Source organism: Microcaecilia unicolor, chromosome 2 (assembly GCF_901765095.1).
Source record: "Microcaecilia unicolor chromosome 2, aMicUni1.1, whole genome shotgun sequence".
Taxonomy (NCBI): domain Eukaryota; kingdom Metazoa; phylum Chordata; class Amphibia; order Gymnophiona; family Siphonopidae; genus Microcaecilia; species Microcaecilia unicolor.
In genome coordinates, this window is record NC_044032.1 from 546,958,289 (window position 1) to 546,975,731 (window position 17,443).

At 43.3% G+C, this 17,443-nt stretch overlaps 1 protein-coding gene across 1 annotated transcript in view; it reads right to left on the reverse strand.

Annotated features, from left to right (window-relative positions):
• The window catches only part of GUF1 (GUF1 homolog, GTPase), a 127,481-nt gene extending 114,226 nt beyond the window's left edge, over positions 1-13,255 (reverse strand). The window contains exons 1-2 of the mRNA XM_030191345.1: positions 13,166-13,255; positions 8,265-8,624 (exon numbers count right to left, since the gene is read on the reverse strand). Coding sequence (XP_030047205.1) covers positions 8,265-8,456 — 192 coding nt within the window. The 5' untranslated portion in view covers positions 8,457-8,624; positions 13,166-13,255. The remainder of the gene's footprint in view (positions 1-8,264; positions 8,625-13,165) is intronic.
• Between the last annotated feature and the right edge of the window lie 4,188 nt (positions 13,256-17,443).

Sequence of the window (17,443 nt, forward strand, 5' to 3'; positions counted from 1 at the left end):
TTACCAATGGTTTTCGTGGTGACAGTGGTCCCAGCTGCCTTGAGATCATTGACAAGTTCCCCCCTTGTAGTTGTAGGCTGATTTCTAACCTTCCTCATGATCAAGGATACCCCACGAGGTGAGATTTTGCGTGGAGCCCCAGATCTTTGTCGATTGACAGTCATTTTGTACTTCTTCCATTTTCTTACTATGGCACCAACAGTTGTCTCCTTCTCGCCCAGCGTCTTACTGATGGTTTTGTAGCCCATTCCAGCCTTGTGCAGGTGTATGATCTTGTCCCTGACATCCTTAGACAGCTCCTTGCTCTTGGCCATTTTGTAGAGGTTAGAGTCTGACTGATTCACTGAGTCTGTGGACAGGTGTCTTTCATACAGGTGACCATTGCCGACAGCTGTCTATCATGCAGGTAACGAGTTGATTTGGAGCATCTACCTGGTCTGTAGGGGCCAGATCTCTTACTGGTTGGTGGGGGATCAAATACTTATTTCCCTCTGCAGAATGCAAATAAATTCATATACTTTCCACAATGTGATTTTCCGGATTTAATTTGTGATGTGCTATCTCTCACTGTTACCAATAACCTACCCTTCAATTATGGGCTGCTCATGTCTTTGTCAGTGGGCAAACTTACAAAATCAGCAAGGGATCAAATACTTATTTCCCCCACTGTACCTACTGCACCTACAAGCCTGAAGGCTATTGAAGGGGTGTAACATTCAGGTAGAGTAGGTATTTTTCAGGTCCTGGAGGGATCACATTTACAAAATACAAAAAAAAAAAAAAAAGTTATAGTGGGGTTTGAACTTGTGTCCCTTGATTTACAGTCCACTGCACTAACCATGAGGTTACTCTTTTGTTCTGCAGTGACATCTTTATGACCATATTTTTAAACTATGCCAGACGTTTATGTCCTTGTTTTTTGTGGTTCAAAAGTTGGATGTTTCACTTTGGAAAACAACTATTCATTCTGGACGTTTTCAGTGCAAAAATGTCCATCTCAAAAGCCATAAATCGAACAGGAAATCTACACGTTTTTCCTGTTTGATTATGGCTGTGGGATGGATGGGGGGTTTTTTGGACGTTCTGAGCAAGACATTTTTTTTTTGGACTTTTTTTGAAAATGCCACTCAGTAAAATAGTACATGACAGCAGATAGCTACTTGCATGGTCCATCCAGTCTATCCAACAGTCACACTTATCAACTCATGTTTAAACCAACAATGAATGTGACATAAAATACTTGGTCCAGGTCTTTCTTTGCCAGTTTTGGGACATAGATTGTAGAAGTTCACCTGGCACTGTCTTTACGTTTCAACTACTAGAGTTATCGTCAAAGCCATCTCCAGCCTACTGCCAGTGACCTTCTGATCACCATTCAACCCCTGCCATCCATCAACTTTTCCTCTTCAGACTATTATGGGAATGCTTTTTATGATTCGCTTATATTTTCTAGCATTGCCCTGTTTTGTTCTGTTCTGACCTGAGAAAGGGGATTTTACCTCACAAAAGTCGGTCAAGAAGCACATCACCTTCTATTTATTTGTTTTTATTTATTAACCTTTATTTTTGTGCTTCTCCTAGTGTGAATACACAGCAAAAGTACTTGCCTAAGATAGCAGCTTTCTTCCAATCCTCCTTTTAAAATTCTTACCATTCCCCTTTTGGTCCTTCTTTGAGGTAGTGTAAATCCCATCAGGGAAATATTTTCCCCCAAAATGTGTGGGGAAATTCAATAACTGATGCCCAAATGTTAGGCACTGGGATGATCTGTGCTAAGCTAGTATCCTGTAAGAGGCACTCTGCGCAGAACCACCTTTACAGAAAACTAGCTTAACGTGCATTTTGTGCCCAACTTTTAGTAGAAGCATTTATGCCTGCCAAAGGCTGGTGTAAATGCTTGCACCAACTGATGGTAGGCATATAAATGTAGGCATTCTGTAACATCTTGCTTAATTGCTGGCAACACCCATGACCTGCCCATGCTCCTCCCATGGACCGTTTGGAATTGTGCTCTATGAAATTTAGGGACACATGTAATAGAACAGGGCATAAGGCAGATCCATGGGTTACTCCTAATTGCTGCCAATTAAGTGCTTATCGCCAATTGTTATAACCTAGTTATTTAGTTTACGTACAGATCTGCGATCTGTGCTCCAAATTGCGTGTCCAACTTTAACGACCTTCACAGAATCCAGCAGTATAGATGTAGATATTTGGCCCACCCAAGACACACCCAAACCACACCACCTTAAAATCTCTGCAAAGTGTGGATTTCCTTGTGCAAAAAGCAACGTTCTGAAATTGCCATTTACACATGTATATAATCCACACATGCAAATGCTTCTAAAATAACCCCCATTATGTCTCTGTCACATAATTAGTTCTCCTGAATCAAAAGAATAAGTCATCAGTCATTTCGGTACCGGGAGGTATAGACTGACTCAGGGTTATGTTTTGAACAGCAGGTATTGGGATGGTATATTCTGGGTTTGCTACCTTGATGCTATTTAGTGCTGTCCGACCTTATTTTGACAGGCATGTATTTTGGCATTCTTTGCTGGTCTCGAAATTGGATTATGGCAATCAGGGGCATTTTCGAAAGAGAAGGGCGCCCATCTTTCATAGTAACATAGTAGATGACGGCAGAAAAAGACCTGCACGGTCCATCTAGTCTGCCCACGATAAACTCATATGTGTATACCTTACCTTGATTTGTACCTGTCTTTTTCAGGGCACAGACCGTATAAGTCTGTCCAGCAGTATTTCCCGCCTCCCAACCACCAGTCCCGCCTCCCATCACCGGCTCCGGCACAGACCCCGTATAAGTCTGCCCTCCCCCATCCTAGCCTCTCAACCACCAACCCCTCTTCCCCCCGCCACCCAATTTCAGCTAAGCTTCTGTGGATCCATTCCTTCTGCACAGGATTCCTTTATGCCTGTCCCACGCATGTTTGAATTCCGTTACCGTTTTCATTTCCACCACCTCCCGCGGGAGGGCATTCCAAGCGTTCACCACCCTCTCCGTGAAGAAATACTTCCTGAAATCTTGCCTGAGTCTGCCCCCCTTCAATCTCATTTCATGTCCTCTCGTTCTACCGCCTTCCCATCTCTGGGAAAAGATTCATTTGCGGATTAATACCTTTCAAATATTTGAACGTCTGTATCATATCACCCCTGTTCCTCCTTTCCTCCAGAGTATACATGTTCAGGTCAGCAAGTCTTTCTTCATACGTCTTGGAACGCAACTCCCATACCATCCTCGTAGCTTTTCTTTGCACCGCTTCCATTTTTTTTAACATCCTTCGCAAGGTACGGCTTCCAAAACTGAACACAATACTCCAGGTGGGGCCTCACCAACGTCTTATACAGGGGCATTAAAACCTCCTTTTTTCTGCTGGTCACACCTCTCTCTATACAGCCTAGCAACCTTCTCGCTACGGCCACCGCCTTGTCGCACTGTTTCATCGCCTTCAGGTCCTCAGATACTATCACCCCAAGATCCCTCTCCCCGTCCGTGTCTATCAGGCTCTCCCCACCTAACACATACGCCTCCCTTGGATTTCTTCTCCCTAAGTGCATCACTTTGCATTTCTTCGCATTGAATTTTAATTGCCAAACGTTAGACCATTTTTCCAGCTTCTTCAGATCTTTTTTCATGTTTTCCACTCCCTCCGGGGTGTCCACTCTGTTGCAAATCTTGGTGTCATCCGCAAAAAGGCAAACTTTACCTTGTAACCCTTCGGCAATGTCACTCACAAATATATTGAACAGAATGGGCCCCAGGACACAAATCGGGAGATGGGCGTCCTTCTCTCAGGGTCGCCCAAATTGGCATAATCAAAAATCGATTTTGGGCGTCCTCAACTGCTTTCCGTCGCGGGGATGACCAAAGTTCACGGGGGTGTGTCAGCAGCGTACTGAAGACGGGACGGGGGCATGCTTAAGAGATGGGCGTCCTAAGCCAATAATGGAAAAAAGAAGGGCGTCCCTGACGAGCATTTGGCCGAATTTACTTGGTCCATTTTTTTCACGACCAAGTTTCAAAAAGGTGCCTGAACTGACCAGATGACCACCGGAGGGAATCGGGGATGACCTCACCTTACTCCCCCAGTGGTCACCAACCCCATCCCACCCAAAAAAAAAAAAAATTTTAAAAACATTTTTTTCCAGCCTCTAAGCCAGCCTCAAATGTCATACCCGGCTCCATCACAGCAGTATGCAGGTCCCTGGAGCCGTTTTTAGTGGGTGCAGTGCACTTCAGGCAGACGGACCCAGGTCCACCCCCCCCTACCTGTTACACTTGTGGTGGTAAATGTGAGCCCTCCAAAAACCACCACAAACCCACTGTACCCACATCTAGGTGACCCCCCCCCCTTCATTCCTAAGGGCTAAGGTAGTGTTATACAGTTGTGGGGAGTGGGTTATAGGGGGCTAAGCACCCAAGGTAAGGGAGCCAGCGCTGTAGAAATGATTTGTATTAGTAGTAGTAGCTATGCACCTGGGAGCAATTTGTGAAGTCCACTGCAGTACCCCCTAGGGTGCCCGGTTGGTGTCCTGGCATGTCAGGGGGACCAGTGCACTACGAATACTAGCTCCTCCCACGACCAAATGCCTTGGATTTAGTCCTTTGAGATGGGTGTCCTCGGTTTCCATTATCGGCGAAAACAGAGGTCGCCCATCTCTAAGGTCTACGATCTCAATATTTAGGTCGACCTAAATGTTGAGATTTGGGCGTCCCCAACCGTATTATCAAAACAAAAGATGGACGCCCATCTTGTTTCAATAATACGGGATGCCCTGCCGCTTCGCAGGGACATCCTCAGACATGAGCACCCTTAGAGATGGTCGTCCCCGTTCGATTATCCCCCTCAACGTGATTTATACGGGAGTGTCACGTTCTGTGTTGTGGTGGTTGCATACCCTTCAGAATGCAGGAATCAGATTGATGGGGGGCGGGGGAGAGAGGTTGTTGAGGAATCATGTATACATTTGTTTGTTAAATTTTATTGGCTGTCTGTGGAATACAGACCAGAGTATAACGTCTTAACTATGGTACACAGGGCACTTAATACATGAAGCCTATTTGGTGTCCTTACTTCAGCCTTATGTTCCTTCCAGGGCTTTGAGGTCAGGGGGCACATTATTGGTTCTCCCAACTAAGGCCCAGGCTCATTTGTTCTCTACTAGAGCTGGCGGGTTTTTCTGGTATGCACTGTGGTTGTGGAATCAATTACCTCAGGCTATTCAGGAGTGTTCTTATAAACATTTAAAGATTAAATTAAAAACCTATTTTGTTTCTAAATTCCTAGTTTTGGGTGCTTGATTACATTTGGTAAGACAGCTAATTTATTATTTAATTATGTATGGTGTGCGGGTGTGTTGGAATGCCCTCCCGCGGGAGATGGTGGAGATGAAAATGGTAACGGAATTCAAACATGCGTGGGATAAACATAAAGGAACCCTGTTCAGAAGCAATAGATGCACAGAAGCTTAGCGGAGATTGGGTGGCAGAGCCAGTGGTGGGAAGCGGGGCTAGTGGTTGGGAGGCAAGGCTAGTGCTGGGCAGACTTCTATGGTCTGTGCCCTGAAAATGGCCAATACAAATCAGTCAGGAATACACATAAAGCAGCACATATGAGTTTATCTTGTTGGGCAGACTGGATGGACCGTACAGGTCATTCTCTGCCATCATCTACTATTTTACTATGTTATTGCCTTGCAACACTGTGCTATCCTGTTTTTAATGGCACTCTTTTGTCGATTTATTTTTATTGTAAACCACTCGACTTCTTTTTAACAAAACAGATGGTATATCATGTTTTAAACTAATAAACATAAAACCAACTGCTCATATCTTACAACCATTCAGCCTTCATATCTAGCAAGGTAGGAGTGCCTTTCACACTGCGTGCTATTATAAAATAATAAAGTCCTACTACCAAACTATTGGACTGAATTATTAGTGTCCAAGAGCAGCAGCAACAATGTGATCCTCTCCAGTTTAGCAAAGGACAAGAGGGTATCAGACACTTCTTGATATAAAGTACATCATCAAACACATTAACAAAAAAAGACAGACAGGAAAAAAGAATAAACCTGATTGGACTGCAACCTGAGGCAGAAGTTGGCAACAGGACATACCTAGTTCAGTGGTTCCCAAACGTTTTCAGGTCACAGCACTCCCTAGGCTATACATGGCCTCTCAAGTCTCTCCCCCCCTCCCCCTGCCTCCAACAGCACTGAGTCCTACCTTTGCTAGTAGGGATGCCCAAGCCCCATGTCTGAGGTCCAACTTTCATGCTGCTTATGCAAGCAAATCAGTAGCATGCTTCAGTCACCACCATCTGCATTCCCATGCATGCCCTCCTCCTCTCCCCCCTTACATCCAGCATCTGCCCTTCTCTCCCCCTTCATCCAGCCTCTGCCCTCCCTCTCTCGCCACTTTCATCCAGCCTCTGCCCTCCCTCTCTCGCCACTTTCATCCAGCCTTTGCCCTCCCCCTCTCATCACTTTCATCCAGCCTTTGCCCTCCCCCTCTCACCACTTTCATCCAACCTCTGCCCTCCTCCTCTCACCGCTTTCATCCAACCTCTGCCCCTTCCATCCAGCCTAAGCCCCCTCTCTGTTTCTCCCCCCAATCCAGCATCTGCCTCCTCTCTGTCCCTGCTCCCCCCCCACACACCCACCCCTGACACTAATGCTTTTCTAGATGAGAAGCAGCAGCGGAGGCAGCAGTAAAACAAGCTGAAGCCACACGGCACCCGACTCTCCATACATGCAGCTGCCGGCTGTGCTCTGGAACAGGAAGTGATGTTTGAGGGGTCAGAATCATGAGCCGCGTGTATGAAGAGTACAGCGCCACATGATTAAAGCTTGTTTTGTCGCTGCTGCTGCTCATCTAGAGAAGCGGCAGGGATGGGTGGGTGTGGGAGGAGTGGAGTCAGAGAGGAGTCAGATTCTGGATCTAGGGGAGTAGTAGCATTTCAGGTGGTGGCGGGAGTTTGGGATTTGCTGCGGCAACCCTGAGAGTACTTTGAAGTGCACCAGGATGCCGCAGCACACTCTGTCTGGGAACCACTGGCCTAGTTTATTCCATCTTGGAATCCAGTCTCACTTACAGCCCACCTGATTGGTACTCCTTGACAGAACTGCAGCCCTGATTCATGCCTACTAGAGACGTTTTCATATGTCAAATCATTTTTATTTATTTATTGCACTTGTATCCCACATTTTCCCACCTATTTGCAGGCTCAATGTGGCTTACAAAGACCTGATATGGCGTCGCCATGCCAGGGTAAAGAATACAATTGGAAGAGGAATTGGTCAGGTAGTTATAGAAAGATACAATCTGAAAAAAGGTGGATAGATGTTGTGGTTTAGTTAGTTACGGGGTTTCATGGTAGGCCTTGTTAAAGAGGTAGGTTTTCAGGGATTTGCAGAAGTTACTTAGTTCATTGATCGTTTTCAGGTGAGTTGGAAGTGCAGAAGTGGAGGAGTGGCCTAGAGGTTAGGATGGTGGACTTTGGTCCTGGGGAACTGATTTCAATTCCCACTTCAGGCACAGGTAGCTCCTTGTGACTCTGGGCAAGTCACTTAACCCTCCATTGCCCCGTGTAAGCCGCATTGAGCCTGCCATGAGTGGGAAAGCGCGGGGTACAAATGTAACAAAAAATTCCACAGCTGCGTACTCAAGTAGGAAAAGGTGGTTGTGTGTGTTAGTTTGTACTTTAATCCTTTACAGCTGGGGAAGTGTAGGTTAAGAAAAGTTTGGGAAGATCTTTTAGCATTTCTGGGTGGAAGATCCACGAGGTCTAGCATGTAAGTCGGGGCATCTCCGTAAATGATTTTATGAACAATCGTGCAGATTTTGAACGTGGTCCGTTCTTTAAGAGGGAGCCAGTGTAGTTTCTTTCTCAGGGGTTTTGCACTTTCATATTTTGTTTTTCCAAATATGAGTCTGGCTGCAGTATTCTGGGCTGTTTTTTGACATTTAGCTACCAATTATGCTACTCCAAACTACTCTAGCAGCTCCTCACTGTTATTGCAGGACAGTATATCTGTAGTGCACTGAGACACTTCCATAAACCACAAGCAACAAACACCAATGAGAAAAGCACTACCCCGCAAGTATACCCCATCTATGGGCCTTACTCTTTCTCTACCAGTACAAGATTAAGGGCCTGTCTCTCTGCCTTATATACAAAGTTTTTGGGAAAAAAATTTCACATGATTTAAGATCTGGTCTGCATAACTTAACGCCTTACCTTCTGACTCTGTGAACTATATAGTCTAAGGTGCACAATGTTGTCAGGTGAGAATTTTTTCAGCCAGCGTCGATGCCACCTGGAAGCCGCTTGGCAGCAGTTCTGTGCCCTCCAGAGATGGTTTTGAAAACACAGAATTCGGGTAACAGATGGAAGGCATTTTCCCGTAGGAACCGAAGTAAGCACAAACATGGTATCAGTGTATAATTAAGTGGGGGCTAATAAAAATTTCATAAACACGGTACAGTTTGTGCTCATGGGGATCCGATTTCCAAGTTTGAGAATTGCACACATCCAGATCTCACATGGTGGGTCCAGATCAGAAGGGTGAGGTCGTGACCTTCATTGTCAACTTAGCACCTACAACAACAAATAAACATTAAAATAGCAGCAATACATATAAAGCCTAATAAACTAAAATAGGGCTTCTCACATCTCTCCTGGGACACCACAGTCAGTTAAGATTAACATAAAACGTACTACACTCAGTTAGTCCAAGGGTCCATCACAACCTGTATCCTATCTCCCAAAGATCACCAGCAGGATTGAAAGAGCAGATCAGGTTTCAGGTTTGATATACTTAGAATCAAATTACTAAGCAGTTTATAGATTTTCAAATTTAAAAGTAAAACACTAATTGAGTTAAAAGACAAAACATTAATTTTAAAGATAAAATACATTGACATTAAAATTTAACACAAAATAAACAAAAAACTAATTGAAATAACAAATGGAGGAAGAGAAAACAGGAAGAGTCAATTCTTTAAACCTGCATGTACCTGAGATGCCACTGACCCAGTATGCAGGAAAAAGGACTAAAAGCACCAGAGAACAGTTTGGCATGACAAAATCTCTCCATAATCCATAACAGCCACCCTAGAATGCCAATTGCGTAGGGATACTTCTTGTTGGAAGGTCTGGAAGAAAAGGCTGGTTGGAAGTAGTACATTTTTAGATTAGTCTTGAATTTTTTTTTTAATTAGAAGATTTCAGGTGCGGGCAAGGGGTAATTCATTCCATAATCAAGGGGCCATCACTTTGTCTATGTCACGAAACGCCTTGCCACTCGCCTGGGGTTACCCCGTGACCACTTAGAAAGTCTATCCCCAGCACAACTCAGGTCCGCCTGCAACTGCTGCTCATGCTGTACACTAGCACCCTCCTCCCACCGACTGGTCACAACTGCCTCTGGATGAGTCTCCCGCTCTCAATTATCCCCAGTGATTCCTAGGTTACTGGAGCCACATTCCCAGTGGTCCCACAGCTCCCACAAAGCACTCACAGACCCAACACACAAGCCACCAGAATTCTTTATCAGTTCAGACAAACAGGACGAACAAACAATTGTGTTTATTCTCATAAAAATATTGAACAGTGGAACAAAAGTGTGCAAATATCAAACAGTAACAAGTAACTGAAAAATGGATCAATAAGAAAACTAACTAAACATCTATATACTGTCTAAACAGTACATGGGGAGATCAGGACATATAATTGTTCACTGAGCCTTAACAAAGATCTCTCTCCCTCTTCTTCCAGGCTAAGACTGACGCATCAGCCAGCAACAAGTGCTGGGTAATTTCAAAACTCCAGGCCAATCAGAGCCCAGAACACTGAAGTTTCAAATAAAAACTGGTTACATCTCTGCAAAGCACATCCTATGATCTGTTTACCAAATAAAAGAAAGAAATCAGTCCTTTGTAACAACTTTAAGCATAAACATGCACCATCTGCTGGCCAAATAGGAGAAATACATTTTAGACATAAATTAAAACAGGAAAATTGAGGAGGAGACCTACATGCTCTAAAAAGGTGTGTATCTCAGTTTTGCTGGGGGAAGAAAAGGCCCAGGATCCCGCTAGTGTATCTACTTGGCTCTTGGCAGACTGGAGGAATAGGTCTTCCAGATTTATATAAATATAATCTGGCCTGTCTTGCAAGACATTTGAGAGACTGGATTTTGGATCGTGAAGATTATACCCCCACTGAGGTGGAAAAAGAACTCTTTCACCCTAATTATCTGCTTCACGCCCTTACTGAGGTTTTGCCACTTCCAGCACGGAATGTTTTGCTGAAGCCCCTCCGGGACCTATGGAGGACGCTCTCACAAGTGTGGGGGTCTCTTGCCATCTATTTCCCCTCTCTTACCAATTCAGGGTAACATGTTGTTCACCCCAGGTCAAAAGAATATTACCTTTCAGAAATGGGCAAATCTGGGGATTTTGCGTTTAGAACATATTCCTAATGCTGATGGCCATGCTCAGTTTCACTTAAAGGAACATGCAGGACATGCTGGACAGATCAGCGCTGAAGAAGACTAAGGCTGGCGGGGGTTGGGGACCCCTGCCAGCAAAGGTACCTTGCGGCGGTGGGTCAAAAGTGGCGGGGGAGGGTCGGAAGTAGAGGGGGCCAGGACTAAATCTGTGGGGGCCCATGCCCCCATCTAGCTACACCCCTGTTTAAACGTCTGTATAATATCTCCCTGTCCCTCCTCTCCTCTAGGGTATACATATTGAGGTCTTCCGGTCTCTTCTCATATGTCTTTTGGCACAAGCCTCATATCATTTTTGTCACCTTCCTCTAGACTGCTTCAAGCAAGAAATGGCATATGGCCTCCAAAACTGAGCACATAATCTAGCTCCAGCACATGGGAAAGAGGCTTCTATGATAGATGTAAACTGAAATGTTTTCAAAGAAAGAAAACCCAACTTCAAATTCTTAAAAAGCCCAAAGTCCTTTCTGTTGACAGAAAAATCAATAACTCAGTTAAGCCAGAGATTGACTTAAAAATCAAATGGAGAATTTTAAAGTCAGTCCATTTACTTATCATTAGCCAATGAAAATCTCAATAGATGAGAGACACTTTCAAAGTGCCCAGTCCCCCTAATAGCTGTGTTCTGCATCAACTGCAGTCGCTCTAACTGCTTTACTGAAATACAAGAATAAAGTAAGTTACAATAATCTAATTGTGGCAGCAAGACAGCTTGAGCAACAGATCCAAAATCATCTTTCATTAATGAAGATCTTATTGCTTGAAGCTGGAGAAGCTTAATAATTAAAAAAAAAAAAAAAACCTTCTACTGAGGGTATTAATCTGTTTCTCAAAAGACAAGGTTGAATCCAGAATTACACACAACATTCTGGAATGGGCCTCAATAATCAACTCCTCCCCTGAAAGCAATGTAATAATTATATATGGAATTTTGGCTATATCTCCAAACCAGAGTACCTTTGTCTTTTGTTTATTTAATTCCAGAAAATGACTCGTAGCTGAATTATCTATCAAAGAGATGTAATATTTGATAGAATCTAAGGTACTATCCCAACTAGGTACAGCAGTGCCCAAAAGAAATATATCTTCATAAGTTAGTACAGAAATCTCATCACCTGAAAAATAATCACCCAGAGAGTTTATACATTACACAGAGGAGAAAGTGGAAAACCCTGCAGAACTCCGCAACCAAGGATCCAACTAGATCTTCCTCCCCTTCCCTTAACACTTTAAGTCCTATTTAAAAATTGTTCAAATCATCTAACTCCTTTACCAGAAATGCCTAATTCATTCAAAGTAAATGGGCTGTCAGCATTAGCACATGGCAGCCACCAGCGTGGCCCCGCAAACAGGGGGGTTAGCACACAGCAGCCACCAGCGCACCCCTGCAAACAGGGGGGTTAGCACACGGTAACCACCAGCGCAGCCCCACAAACTGGGGGGGGGGGGGGGGGGGGTTAGTATGAGAAGAAGAATTAAGTGATCTACAGCATCAAATGCTGCCGATATGTCAAACTGCAACAAAAAATCTTGTTTTCCCACTCTGACAATGTGCCAAACACTGAACAGAGAAACAGCTACAATTGATAGGAGTGATATTTTGGTGAGGCCCATGGTACCTCAAAGTCTGCCCAAGGTTTTCTGATGCCCTAGTCAAACCTTCATCCTTGAGCTACCCCTAGGGGTGGGGGCACATGCCCTTACCTCCTCCTCCCAGATGGACAGCAACCCCCTTTCCCTCCCTGCCCCCACCCCAGACCTGCATCTCCCCAGTCACTCAGATTATCCTCTTTCCCTGGGTCCTGTATCTCCCCTTCCACCCCCTACCCATATCCAACATCTCATCTCATCTCCCCTTCTCTATCTCAGCCCTTGTGTCCAGCACCCCCCCCCCCCCCCCCACACACACACACACACACACCTCTTCTCCTTCCCCTGCCACAGCCACCCTACCTCTGGATTGCTCCAAATGTATTCAGCACCAGTGTGGGAGTTTTCAGTAGTGGCCTGTGCTCAAGCTCTGCTATGTCTCACCTCCCCCCAATAAGAAAGGCCATGGCAGTGCTTAAGCATGGATTCTACTAAAAGGACCCAAACCAGAGCTGGGTAACTTTCGACTGGGAAGAGGTAGAGCGACAGCAGCAGCAAAGGATGAAATACTGCTTTACTACCATCACCTCCCATATGTTGCTGCCTAGTGCCATAGCCACTCCTGCTTAACATGGGTAGGAACTAAGCGCTGCAGCTGTTTACAGCACCTCCAGTTTTGCTCTCATTGGCTTGTGCCATTAAGTGGGCCTGACTCCAAAGCGGGAGGAAGAGAGGACACAGCCTACCAAAGTTTTTATGCCCTTGGGTAAAATCTCTACATTTTTATTATTATTTTGTGTTGTCACAAGTTAATATTGAAAGATCCACATTCATTCATTGACACATGCCAATGCCAATGCCAAAGGTACCAAATTACGCAAATTAGGCCAGGGATCAGGGGACCCATCTCCGCTCCCCATGACCTGCCATCTCTCCCTCCTTCTTGTCCGCGATTCGGCCAATCGGCACCTCTCCCTCAAGCACCTCCTCTACTCCACCCCCCCCCCCCCCCCCCCCCCACCCCCGGTCAAACTCATACCTGAGGTCGCCCACGAACAATCCCACAGCTTTCCTTCTCCTGTGCCCTGTCCCCTATAATACACTCTCGACTCTTCCTCTCAAACATCCCGCCTCCTTGCCGGAAACTGAAAATTGCGTCAGAGAAGAGCGACACAAGAAGATTAGCTTGGGAAGGCATGACATCAAAAACTTGAAGCCGACTCTGCCCCACCTCCCTTGGCGCAGCCGTCCCGTCATCCCTGTACACCAAAAACAAAGCAAACAAACCTATCAGCTGCTGCATCCACGTAGCATTTTTGTTTTTGATCTCACTTATATTTTCAAACATGCCGGCTTGTGCAGTGTACGGAGGTACACAGAGGAAGTATCGGTTTCATCGGTACTAACGTGTTCTTCTAAATCATAATCAGTGTGTCATTTGGAGGGGCTGGTTATAGGGACTCTCTAGCACCGTAGCAGGTGTTGCATTCGTGCACGGATGTTTTCGCCTAGTAAAGGACCACCACAAGTCCACAACAGACATAGTATTATGAGAATCTGGTGCTCAACATTCAGAGTTTCTATTTATAAGCACAAAGGTTTTTTTTTTTTTAACCTTAATTAGGTTGAAACCTGGGAGCATTTAACATCTTTTATTTTCCTGTGCCTACATCAAAAGAAAAAGATGGCTGGCATGTAGTTGTATATTATAAACATGCATTTATTTATTTTTAAATTACTATTTCAAAGATAGGTATTGAATAATGAGGGCAGAGCTTCCTTCATGCAGAAGTTCTATCCAGAGTCAGTCTAAATGTGCAAACAGTGTCCAATTCTGTTGTATATATTTATTTCTTCTTCAAGTTTGTAAAAGGTTGTAAAAGGCATTTAAAAAAATCTTTGTCTTGCTGTGTGTTTATATAAAGATGAATGTGATTTTATTATGAAGGCAAACAATATAGCACCAAAAGACAGTATCCAGCAGCACACTATTAGCCACCAAGTTCATACAACGTTAATTATGTTCAGTGGAAAGTAAATCTGTGGGCTGCCTGCTATGTGAATATTCCATCATTGTTTCATTATTGCACTATCAAGTATTACATATTATGGGCACTTGCTGTAAACTTTATTTTAATTTGTTTATCCAGACTTTACATGCACATTGAGTTGTTAAACCCAAAGGTGAAACCTAACGGTAGTTCAACAATTTGGAATACACTGTGTTGTCCTGTAGAAGTTGTTGTTTACGTTTGCAATGTGTATATGGATGCCTGTTCAGGTGTGTGCATGGGATAATGTTTAAATAACTGTCTATAATTATGGCTATGATTTATTAACATGCGACATCATTAAAGGACAGACTTTTTATTTTCAGCTGGGTATATATGGTAATCTCATCTTTGTTAAATGTTTCAGATATATCCATTGACTTGCTCCTATGATGTTACTGGATTATGTTATTCTGTCTCACTGTATTTTCAAATGTAAGCCACATTGAACCCAAGTTTGTTTGGAATAATGTGGGATATAAATGTCAATTTAAAATCATTTATCCTCCACGTTTTAAGGCACTGCCTATACAACTGAATGGTAATGGCACAAGGAAAGCAAGTTTGGTCTAGTGAAGACTAAATAACCTGTTCCTAAGCTGGGCTCTAGTATTATCATATTGAAAATACAACCATACCATGTCTTTGGGATTATGTTCCACTAATAAGTTAAATGATTAACAGACTTTCTTGAAAGGATTATATAACCTTTGGATGCATGACTAGGAACAAAAACATACACCATACACTTACTTATATATGCAGTATCACAGTTCCTCATGTACAGCCACAAAACAACTGGAGTATTGTGTTCAGTACTGGTCTCCGTATCTCAAAAAAGATATAGTAGAATTGGAAAAGGTACAGCGAAGGGCGACGAAAATGATAGTGGGGTTGGGACGACTTTCCTATGAAGAGAGGCTGAGAAGGCTAGGGCTTTTCAGCTTGGAGAAGAGACGGCTGAGGGGAGATATGATAGAAGTGTATAAAATAATGAGTGGAATGGATCGGGTGGATGTGAAGCGACTGTTCACGCTATCCAAAAATACTAGGACTAGAGGGCATGAGTTGAAGCTACAGTGTGGTAAATTTAAAACGAATCGGAGAAAATTTTTCTTCACCCAACGTGTAATTAGACTCTGGAATTCGTTGCCGGAGAACGTGGTACGGGCGGTTAGCTTGACGGAGTTTAAAAAGGGGTTAGATAGATTCCTAAAGGACAAGTCCATAGACCGCTATTAAATGGACTTGGAAAAATTCCGCATTTTTAGGTATAACTTGTCTGGAATGTTTTTACATTTGGGGAGCGTGCCAGGTGCCCTTGACCTGGATTGGCCACTGTCGGTGACAGGATGCTGGGCTAGATGGACCTTTGGTCTTTCCCAGTATGGCACTACTTATGTACTTATGTACTTATGGTGGATAGTATTCACATTGAGCTCCTTTTATTATCCACCAGAAAGAAGAGATAAGAGTTTTCGGTCCTGGCATAGTATAAGTCAGCACAAGAACAAATTATAAGAAAAACAATGGACTACATTGGGGCTTATAGCCCATTTAGTTTTGTTTCAACAAATGAGATATCTTGGTGAAACCAAATATTTATTTTCATTAGTTTGACTTATAAAAACCACTTGTCCCTGAAACATGCTCAAAACAGATTGTGTATCCAAAATGTAAATTTCTACAAAAGAGATTAAGTGAAGATGAGATTCCATGTGCCCCAATTAAAGGAGAGTTTAATTTTATTTCCATTTAATGTCAACATATTCCATCTTTATTACATCAGGCTTCCCAAGGCAGATTACAACAACAGTTAAGAATGAGCTCATCAGGACACAGGATATCCTCACTGAAATCTGGCCATGTATTACTATATTCTATAGAACAATGTAGAAAAATGAGCATAGAATACAGAGAGTTTATTGCTGCTGTTTCTACCAGCTATGATAAATTTTTATTCAGTTTTAGTGATTTCCAGTTTTATTTCATGATATATATGTACATATGGGAAACTTTCAAATAAATGAAAAAGCTGTCAAAAAAATCCACACACAGGCAATCATAAGCGTTTGCTATTATTTTTATATGGAATATCTTTATTGTCAGCATAAACAAAAATAAAGGCATATGGCGCAGTACTGAAAACCACAATACAGCATTGCAAATAACAAAGCAAGCTCTAGCGCACTAAAAATACATTTTGAATATAAGGTGTTTTTAGGCTGCTTGTATCCCTTCCCAGATTAGCATAAACCAGACATTCTCAACTGGGAGGAGTAAAAGAAACCAATTCTACATATGAGAAAGTATATTCTTTTTATTTGCTTACCAATTACAAATACAATAGTTTCTCATGAGAGATCAATTCAGTAACATAAAAAGCTGTTAACTGAAACTGCTTCTCTGAAATATTCTTCTGAAATGGCAGCTTATATTGTTTGTTTCAGACAAACATTTACATGGCTCTTTCTCTGCAAAATGTCTTTCTCACAGATTATCTGATTTCCAGCATCTGGTTCTTTTAAGTTGTTAAAACAACATTCTTCTCTTTACCCAAGGCCTCCCTTGCCTCTAAGGAGATCATAAATTCCTGAGTTTACACAGGCTCATGTTCTTTAATAAATTACAGGCTTCTCAATCTCTGATAGATTCCAAAGTCACACAGACTTATCAATTTCTGATCTTTTAACCCATTTCATAATGCATATCTTGTGCTCATATTTCTACAAAGGGGAAAGGAAGAGGGATGGGACTTGATATTCCAACTTTCTGTGGTTACAATCAAAGTGGTTTACGTATTATATACAGGTACTTATTTTGTACCTGGGCCAGTGGAAGGTTAAGTGACTTGCCCAGAGACACAAGGAGCTGTAGTGGGAATCCAGCCCAATTCCCCAGGATCATGGATCGCTGCACTAACCACTAAGCTACTTCTCCACCCCTCCCCCTTTCACAGCCCCCTCAAAAATTCTCCAACCCCCCCCCCCCAACTCCCCATACACCCCCCCCCGATCCACTCCTAACATAAAGCATGCAAAAACAAGGAGGTTTAATAAAGCAATAGAAACCACAAAAGTTTGATATTGTTTTCAACTGCATCTGCGAATGTTTTGCGTCCCTCAGTATGGAAGCAAGATATCCTATCTGGACCACTGACTTCAGCCCACACATTGGTCTAGATAGGCTCATGCCGGCTCTTGTCATTAACCTCCTTGTAGTGGGACACCAGAGAATGGGGTTTGCTGGTATCCCATATTGGCCAT